This window comes from Antennarius striatus, chromosome 13, assembly GCF_040054535.1.
Source record: "Antennarius striatus isolate MH-2024 chromosome 13, ASM4005453v1, whole genome shotgun sequence".
Classification (NCBI taxonomy): Eukaryota; Metazoa; Chordata; class Actinopteri; order Lophiiformes; family Antennariidae; genus Antennarius; species Antennarius striatus.
Genome location: NC_090788.1, coordinates 1,987,875 through 1,997,551, shown reverse-complemented (window position 1 = coordinate 1,997,551; position 9,677 = coordinate 1,987,875). Strand labels below are relative to the sequence as shown.

The 9,677-nt window shown below is 37.0% G+C and overlaps 1 protein-coding gene across 5 annotated transcripts; it reads left to right on the top strand.

The window, feature by feature from the left end:
- The first annotated feature begins 549 nt into the window (after nucleotides 1–549).
- On the top strand, nucleotides 550–4,260 carry LOC137606112 (histamine N-methyltransferase-like). Of its 5 annotated transcripts, none has more exons than XM_068331196.1 (7): nucleotides 550–648; nucleotides 1,325–1,375; nucleotides 1,621–1,673; nucleotides 1,798–1,908; nucleotides 2,357–2,487; nucleotides 2,570–2,663; nucleotides 3,605–4,260. In XM_068331196.1, exons 1-7 carry the CDS (start codon nucleotides 629–631, stop codon nucleotides 3,949–3,951), a joined length of 807 nt encoding a protein of 268 aa, XP_068187297.1. In that variant the 5' UTR covers nucleotides 550–628; the 3' UTR covers nucleotides 3,952–4,260. The 5 variants fall into 5 exon arrangements, with proteins under 5 accessions (XP_068187297.1, XP_068187296.1, XP_068187295.1 ...); XM_068331195.1 differs by having other exon boundaries at nucleotides 1,325–1,471; nucleotides 1,801–1,908; XM_068331194.1 differs by having other exon boundaries at nucleotides 1,325–1,471.
- Nucleotides 4,261–9,677: the final 5,417 nt, after the last annotated feature.

The window sequence follows — 9,677 nt, the reverse complement described above, 5'->3', positions numbered from 1 at the left end:
GCACAAACATTTATTTCTAGGAACAAACTGTCTTATCAAAGTATGATGAATGATTATCAACAAAATCTCTGAGTATATTCAGTCATCCAGGACATGGTTGTCAAAGTTGTTAAGTCATAGTGAGAGTTGTTGAAACTCAGGTGTCCACCCCAGGGAAGTTGGAGTAAGCCAAAAGTGGGACAGATAATGGTTAAGTCATTTAGCTCATCACAGCCATGCAGATGGGATTTGAGCTTCCTGGGCCGGCAACCTACATACAATGTCAACCATCTCCCAAGCTGTTCCTTCCAAAAAAGCAGGGGGGAGAGTGACAGAAAGCTACGATATTGAACAACCTAAAGAGTTGCACAACCCATGTTATAAATGTTTTTTAATTAATTTACTGAAATAATAGAGGATATCTAGTGATTAATGCAAGTCAAAAAGTCACATTGATCATTTTCACCTGTATTTGATTGTGTTAAAACCTTCACTGTATCCTACTCCCGATCTATGTGTGGACACATCACAAAAAGGGTGTGTGTTTTAAGTCCTTTGTCATTGGGTGGATTCAACTTGTAGTTCCTGCTAGCTTTCTTTTTAAATAAAGGTGTCACAGTTCTTTATTCAAGACTGCTGACCTCTGTGGATGCACATCTACACCAATGTGTAAGTAAAACTTATTTTTCAAATCCATTCATAACTGAAACACCATGTGCACAAGGAGTCTTGACAGAGATGCAATGCCTTTGAGCTGTTAGACTGTAAACAGATGAAATGCTAGGAATAAAAATAAAATTGCTTGCATTCCTTTGACTAAATGAAATGATTTAGTCATGAAAAGTCCATATTATGCTGTTGAGTGTAACAACTACAATTAAAGAGAGATTTATTCATTATAGATATGATCTTACTGTTGTCAGAGACACACTCTAATATACGGTCCATCCATGTTGTGAGTATTAGTGATTCATAACCAGTAAAAACAATCAACTTATAATTATCTCATTGATGTTGTGGTCAAGTTGCAAACAGTGGAAAACATGGCGATCTCACAAAGTGAACTCAAAGGAGAGGGTTAAAACACCTAATGACGTTGGGTTCATGACAAACACATGTCTACTAAAACAAATCAAATCCAGAATTACTCCAGGTGTTAAAGCATTAGCAGTCATGTGATGATCCGCATTGTATTATAGTTGATACATTCTACACATTTATACCTGTATGAACAATGTAAAATTACCTCCAGTGACTGGTCCATACTGTCTTTATAATTGTAGCCAAATTTTTTGTAGGTAAAAACATATTTCTAAATATTTTACACTTGTTTTTATTTTTGAAGGATAACTGTCATGGAATCACAACTGAGAAATCTGATCAGCGATAGCAACAGGTACCTAAAATGTTACCATCATTATCTGAAGTGCTCCACTGAAATTCAGACAATGCAGAACTTCATCGACAATCTGTTCCTGGACATAATGGCCAAGTAATCCTTTACATTTATTTAAGAAAGCTATGCGCATTGTGGATAATTGCAGAGACCTAAAAGTGTGATAAACAAAGGGTGTGGCAATTAGGGGACATTAATTTCCATGCATGACTGTTTTCATGCATTTTTCTGTTTATGTTCCTCAGGACTGTGAATGGAAAATCCAATCTGAATGTCATTGGAGTTGGAAGTGGATCCGGTAAAAACCAAGACTCTCTGTCAATGATATTGACTGTATTTTTGGGTTGGGTGTTGTGGATCACTGATGGTCGAACTGCTCAAAATTTATTTGAGACAGGGGTGCTTTAAACTTTTTTTGCCAGCAGGTGAGACTGATTTTCAGATGTCTTCTGCACTCCATCGCAAGTACCCAGAGATGACCGTAGATAATGAGGTGATAGAGCCAAACCCCCAACAGCTGCGTGACTACAAAGGTATTTGCTATAAATTACTTAAAAGTACTCACATGCAGACAACAACAACAACAACAAAAAACAAAGCAAAAAGAATACAAACTGGCCTCTTATAAAGGATGATGCATGCATGAATAAAGCCTTTTATTTGTCTTGAGTTGTCATGTTTAAGGAGTAGTGGTAGTAACTCTGATCAAACATAAGTTCTGAAATGGAACCCGACACAATATCCCAGGGTACTAAGGTGAGTAGTGGTAGTAACTCTGATCAAACATAAGTTCTGAAATGGAACCCAACACAATATCCCAGGGTATTAAGGTGAGATAACCAGTCAATGAGACTAAAGGATAAAGGTGCAATCACAGTTGACTGAAAGTTGCTCAAACAATACCGATTCTGATATGTGACATTTAAACAGCATCATAAATACAGGATATTCCAACACTCTGTTTTGCATGTGTTGATGCAGATTTGGTGTCCCAGACTCCAGGCTTGGATTATATCAAATTTAACTGGAATGAGATGACTGCTGAAGAGTTTGAGGAGCAGTGGAAAGAGAAAAAAGGGACAAAGAAGGCTGACTTGATTCACATGTTCCAGGTTTCATTTTGCAATTGCTACAACAATTAAACTCAATGTAATCCAACGTGTTACCACCCATTGTCTGTGGCAAAATCCACAGATGCTATATTATGTGAAGGATCCTGGAGCCACCATCAGCTTCTTTCAGGGTCTCCTGAACAAGAATGGACAACTTCTCCTCATTTTATATTCTGGTAAGTGAATTTTATTTGATATTCTTGAAAGGAAGGCAGGAAGCACGAAGGGAGGAACGCAGGAAGGAACATGGTTTACAAACCTCTCAGAAAAGTCATAGTCATTGGTGTAAAGTACAGTATGTACACATTTAGCTCAGAGCACTATTATCCTCAATTAAACCTTACAATTAAGGTTTTTAATTCTGGGACTAATTCAGCCATCTTACCAGTTCTGGATTCTGATCCTTGAGGCAGGCACTTATTCTTGCAAATAAAAATGAATGTAATTATTACATAATAATAATGATAATAATGATAATAATGATAATAATGATAATAATGATAATAATTATAACGATAATAATAATGATAATTTTATTATTATTATTATCATACTGTAGGATTAAATAATTTTAATAAACACAATTTTAATGGCATGTAATAGAGTGCAATAACAATGTAACAGAGTTCATTATTTTATGCAATCATAATAATATGATAAGATATAAAAAGCTAATTTTACGTGCAGTGATTCATTTGTTTAAAATACATGTGATGTTTTGAAATTACATCAAGATTCATATAGTTCTATCACATCATTGGTGCTAAACTTAGCTCAATATGCTCTACAAGCATATGTTTCGTTTCCAAAAAACAAAAAAGAAACAGTTATAGCAATTCAGCAAAGGAGACCTTGTTTTCTTCCTGCAAAGAATTTAAAAAATGTTTCTGATGAGCTGTTGCTAGCTGTTAGCCCAGGGTTGACTGAAAACAAGAATGAGGGAGGTGAGAGAACATGGCATGTCGAACAATGACATGGTCATGGAATTGCACACCTTGTGGTTTAGGGCATTCATGTTGTTCATACTGTATTTTTTGAGAAATAAGTTTGAAATTATCTTTGATGCAAAACCCGACTGACAGTTGACTGAGTCCTTTTCTTATTTTATCTCTCCCAGGAAACATTGGTTTGATAAAGATGAGAAACACCTACAGCAAACAGCTCGGCACAGCTGAAGTTAACCGGTCCACCAGCGACATCAAACATTTCCTGGACTCCAAGGGAGTGAGCTACCGGAGCTACTATCTGCCAAATGAAGTTGACATCACAAAGTGTTTTATTGAGGGGGATGAGGAAGGAGAGATGATGATTGATTTTTTGACTCAGGTGCTTCATTTCAGTAATACAGCCTCACCTGAGCTAAAAGCTGGAGTCATGGAGTTTCTTCGCTGCCCAGAAATTAGTGTGCCGTCCAACGGCAAAGTTTTAATGAACGTCAGTTATGAACTGATTGTCTTAAAGTAGTTGTCTTAAACAGACATCAAATATAAGCTTCTGAGTGACTTATATCATCGTTTTCAGATTTTTTGCATAGTATGCAGAAGAAACACAAAAAGCTTTTCTGGATGAAATTGGTCAAGATTGTCACAAAAGTTGTGGCTTTGGTGTAAAAAGTATGTTATAGCAACCAAGTTAAGTTTGCAATGAGATTGCAAGACAATGCTTTCTTATTGCAATAGCATCATATTTGAAAGAAAAATGCCTACAATCCTACCTGTTACTGACATGACTATACATGCAGTGTCATCACCATGTCAAAAAGTATAATAAAAAGCATCGGTATGATATCCTTTAAGATGTTGTTATTCATTCATTCTCTGAACCGCTTCTTCCGTTTTTGTTGGTCATGGTTGTTGCTGCAGCATATCCTAGTGGACTTAAGGATGAGATGCTCTGGACACACTCCATTCAAGAACATTCCATTGGCTTAAGGTCACAAGAATAACACACACACCTCTTCATCCACACACATTAGGCCTGAAGGCTAAAAAAGAGTTCCAGTGATGTCTGTACCAGAGATCTTGTCATTTTACCTGAGTATCTGCTGAATTGTCTGTGTCATTTATGATACAGTTGGACCTTTGCATACCCTATGTATGATGTGATTTTGGCAATCAAATATCTGTACCTTTGTACTTTGTCCTTTCTTAAGAAGACTTCTTTCCACCAAAGTATGAAACAGAAGTTGTCGGGGGTCCCACTGTAAGGAAGAATTATTCAATTGTTTAAAAAATATAAACATGACAAATATAATCATCACATAGGTTTGTTCATTTTGTAACCAAGAATAATCTCAGACCTGTGTTCTACAATCAGACTGAAATTTTCTTCCAGGGTGCTATTTTCTATGAGAAAGAATGTCAATTTGTACTCTTTATTGCTCTATTTCTATTAGCAGGTCCATCAAGTCCCTCACAGCCAACCTCATGTTCATAAACATGAGACGTAGATTTTTGGATAGGACAGAATTGACTGGTAACAATACAAATATAACAGTATATGTAGCTCACAGTAACAGACTCATATTGGGTCTCTTATCACCAGCTTGAACAAATTAACCACAAAAATTATTGGATAACAGAAAGAAATCATTAAGCTCCCAATTAGCTTGAATGAATCCATGCAGAGACTGCTTGAACTCACATGGTTGAACAAATCAATGTTATAAAATGTGGTGAGTTAAACCACTGTCCTGCATGAGTGCAGACATAACACTCAAAACAAAATTGTTGAGGAGTCAATCAATAAGTCAGAGAACAGTATTCCTACACATCCTGGTTTAACCCTAACAAACCTGTTCTAAAATGAGACATGTCAGAGAACCTATTTTTCTTATGCATCCTTGTTTAACCCTAGCAGACTTTATTATCCAGTTATTATATCAGAGAACTACATATCATGTCTTAGTCTCTCACATTTGGCATTTTACTTGCAGAAACTACAGGTTCCACTGTCAATGTCGGGAGATGAATTATTTGCCCCACTTGGTTGGGTGCAACGTGTTTGCAAAACTACATGCACACACATATACGTTATATACCAACTCAACAACACTCTAATGTGGCAATAAATGTTAAGAGGCACTGAGTTTCTTCATCAAGGAAATTTAAAATGGCAAAATTTGTAAAACATTTCAAGGTGACCAATACTTGGTTTGCTGACACGCACATCCATTAAAAAAAACATTGTTTGGTGAACACAACAGATTTCGGGCAGGATGTCCCTGACTGTTTACAGAAAGAACATTAAATACAGTAAATACAAAGTGCGGCTTTGCACATAAATTGAAAAGGGACAGGATCGACCTCGTCATTTTTTTAAACCACTTTCCCTCATTAAAACACTGACAAGGGCTTATTGCCGAACTGCTGATCACTGGATGTGGAGTTTGACGTAAGTCAAACTTTTCTTCAAATCAATCGATAGCTGAAACAACATGTACGCAAGGCATCTTGACACAGATGCTAGGTCTTCCAGCTTTTAGACAATAAACAAATGCAGTATCAGGATTAAAAATAAAATTGCCTTCTTCTGAATGAAAGTGAAATGAGTCTGTAAAACGAATATTGCTGATATGACGCTGTTGAGTGCAACACTTTTTATACTAAAAAAACATTTTCAGTGTGTCAATTATTTTCCTGTGAAAGAAAGGAAGTACAGAAAGTGCCCCTTATGGGCACAATAGGTTGCAAGAGGCTGTTCTTAAACTGTTCATAAATTGGATTTTCATATATCCATTAACAGCTGTACCATTTAATCTCACTGATCTGGTGTGAGAGAGTTTCATTCATTATAGACGTTTAAAGATCAGGGAGATACATTAACATGTTTCATATGAAATACAATAGAAGTAATGAACACTGGTTCCAAGCCAAGAAAAGGTAAATGAGTGCTAGGAAAGCAACACAGAGGGTAAAAACGTCTGCTGTTAAGTCATTGAAGTATCTAAGCAACAATGGTCAACTTGGGTTGTTGTCAAATTACAGACATTCAGGTCAGGCAGAAATTCTCAAATCCTTTCTTGTTTTGACCAAGTTGCACTATGACCTTAGCAGTCATGGACTGCTATAGTGTGTCGGGTGTGTGTGTGTGTGTGTGTGTGTGTGTGTGTGTGTGTGTGTGTGTGTGTGTGTGTGTACACGTCTGTGCACATGCATATTTTTTGTTTTCTTTATTTATAGATAACTATGATGGAATCACCCTTCATAAAATTGGTCACCAATAGCAACAGATACCTTCATTATTTTAAGCAATCCACTTACCAAGAGAAGATGCAAGAGTTCACCAACAATCTGCTTCCAGATGTAATGACTAGGTAATCCTACACATCAATCAGTCTGTCAAATTTTTATTAGTTCATTAGGGTTTGGTTTTGTTTTTTACATGTTGTTACAACAGACTACAACACCTTCATCACATTTACAATATCAATAACATCTGGGGAAAAAAAGGGCTGACAGGTAGAAACCATTTGGCTTATGAAATGTCCATTCCCAACATCAACAAACAACTTAAACACTTCTCTCATCATATGTTTTCAAATAATTCATACATTGAATCTTGACACTCATTGCGGCATATTGTCATTTCAACCATCTATTCCCCTTATCAATGTAGTCATATCATCTTACATCCAATTTTCTGCAACAACAGATAAGTACCTTTTGCCCCAGATACAACCTAGAGCATAGCCATCTTTAATGCTTCCTTGGAACAGCAAGGTTTGTTAATATTATATTATAGACACTCAAAACAAGAAGTTGACCTTTCTAGTGCTGCTTCACTTCTTCCAAGACCCTCCTAACTCTTCCAACAACTCATTCTTTGACTGCCCCGTTATCTTAATTAGAGAAGCCTTTATCTCCTCTGCTTTTCCTTTCTTTTGTCATTTTAGAGAGCTTCAGAGCAGAAAAACAGGAGCCAGAAGATATGGGTCTGCTCTCGTTGAATGACGGAAGTAATCTTCAGCATGTGATGAGAAGTCCCCTGATAAGTCCCCTCTTAATTTGATTCTGTACAGTAAGACATTGGTGGATTTCCTCATTACCCAACAATTGAAGCTGAAGAACTTTGTGTCAGTGTCAGAACATGTCATAGCATCAATTAAAGATTCTACAATGAGCAGGGGTGCATATAATATGTCAATCGACATCAAACAGTCAATCCCGACAGTAGTTTGAGAATATAGCATGACATTAGAAAAACTGATGTCTTGACTTTAGGTCGGTCATTGCACATGCGCCAACAGCAGCGCTAGGCCCAGCAACACTAATGACTGTTATGAAGGTTCAACGTAATTGTCCGTTTATTTTTATCAGGACTATGAATGGAAAGACCAATCTGAATGTCACTGGAGTTGGAAGTAGATCTGGTAAGAACTAAGACTCTGGACAACGAGTGAGAGTGAACTGAGGAAAACCACACGCAGGTCTGTCGTTCACTTGTTATATCGAACCATTTTGCACATATTACATACAAAATTTACATATATTTAACAATAACAATAATACATTCAATAACCCAGTGTCAGTAACACAGATATCATTAGAAATATACTTTTTATTAAACTACATTATTCCATGGCCGGCGGCTTATGAAATATGTTTTTAGCTTACCAACTTTCTTCTAGTGCCGCATGAATTGTAAAATTTGATTTTTTTTACCTAGCGTTAGCTAGCAAAAAATAGCAAACCTGGCAAGGCAAACTGTCCAATATGGCCGCGCCATGATGCCGTGTCTAGCTTAAAACTTACCACATGAAACTCTTTCAACAATAACACAACAGGAAATATGTCATTTCTACCAACTAAAATCACACTGACATACAGTAAAACATTGCTGACGTGCCTTATAAAGTTGCTTTGTGCAGGGCAATTACCTGTAACAGGGAAATGATAGTGGGGGAGAAGTGATGAAAACCACACGCAGCTCTGTCGTTCACTTGTTATATTGAACGAGACAACAGGGCGCGTCTCCCCCTAGCGGAGCCCTGAGGCACTACCAACAGATCACTGAGCAATCGATCTACCTACACACGGCTCTAAGGCATTATCAGTATATCACGAATCAAACTTCTCATATGAACAAACAGCATTAACAGCATTAACAACATGAACAAGGAATGATGACAACATTGACAAGAAATGATGAAATTGCCCTTGTATGGGGTGGGTGAGTGAGATTGTTTTGTTTTGTTTTGTTCACACAATAACCTGTCACAAACACTTTGCCTTAAATTAATTGAGACAAAATTAATATGTCTCCCCATCATTTCAGTTTCGAGTCTGGGAGCAGGAAGCAGACCTGTCATAGAGGAACTGGCGGTTTGAGATGGTTCACGATGGAGAAAAGAATAACCAAAATGTTTTATCCTGAAACCATTCAATGTTTAATATGTTAACATCAGTTAAATTAGTATTTCGTAACTGAGTCCATCAAATACCATTGAAGAGTTCTAAGAAATGGATACAAACCACCATCCTGGTTTTCATAAAGAAAATTTGCTTGAGCTGCCAGTAAATATTTGATTCTGTAGAAAAATACAATTTCTGCTTATAATTATCAGATGTCTCCCTGGGTCTCTGACTTACCCCTCCCATCTAAATACCACTTAAAACATTCACAACACTTACCAAGACTAAAGTTTTGCTGTTGAAATGGAAAATGACCTTGTCCAAGTAGCCAATAGATAATAAGAGGCCAATAGTGTATAAGTAAAAGTAAGGCTTTTTTTTTAAATTGAGCTTCGTTAGCATGTATAAACAGCTTTATTTATACATGCATATTACTGTTCTAAAGGGTATCGTGCTGTCTCTTTGAAGTCTGGACCGTTCAGCATGTAGTTGTGTGTTAGAGGTCAATCAAGGTTCACTTATCCCTACAGGTAGAACAGGTAGAACGTTATCTCCTACAGTGTCCTGGGATTGCACAAAACATTTATTTCTAGGAACAAACTGTCTTATGAAAGTATGATGAATGATTATCAACAATATCTATGAGTATTCTCAGTCATCCAGAACATGGCTGTGAAAGTTAGGCCATAGTGAGAGTTGTTGAAACTCAGGTCTCCACCCTAGGGAGGTTGGAGTCACCTGACAGTAGATCAGATGATGGTTAAGTCATTTTGGTCATCACAGCCGTGCTGATGGGGTTTGAGTTTCCTGGACAGGGAATCAATGAAATTAAATCCT

What these genes read in the sequence shown, in the direction of transcription:
- LOC137606112 (XM_068331194.1), top strand. Translation starts at nt 629, where the DNA reads ATGCACATCTACACCAATGT. An exon ending in ACTTGATTCACATGTTCCAG is followed by an intron (nt 2,488 to 2,569) that starts GTTTCATTTTGC and finishes CAAAATCCACAG; the next exon opens with ATGCTATATTATGTGAAGGA. An exon ending in TCTCCTCATTTTATATTCTG is followed by an intron (nt 2,664 to 3,604) that starts GTAAGTGAATTT and finishes TATCTCTCCCAG; the next exon opens with GAAACATTGGTTTGATAAAG.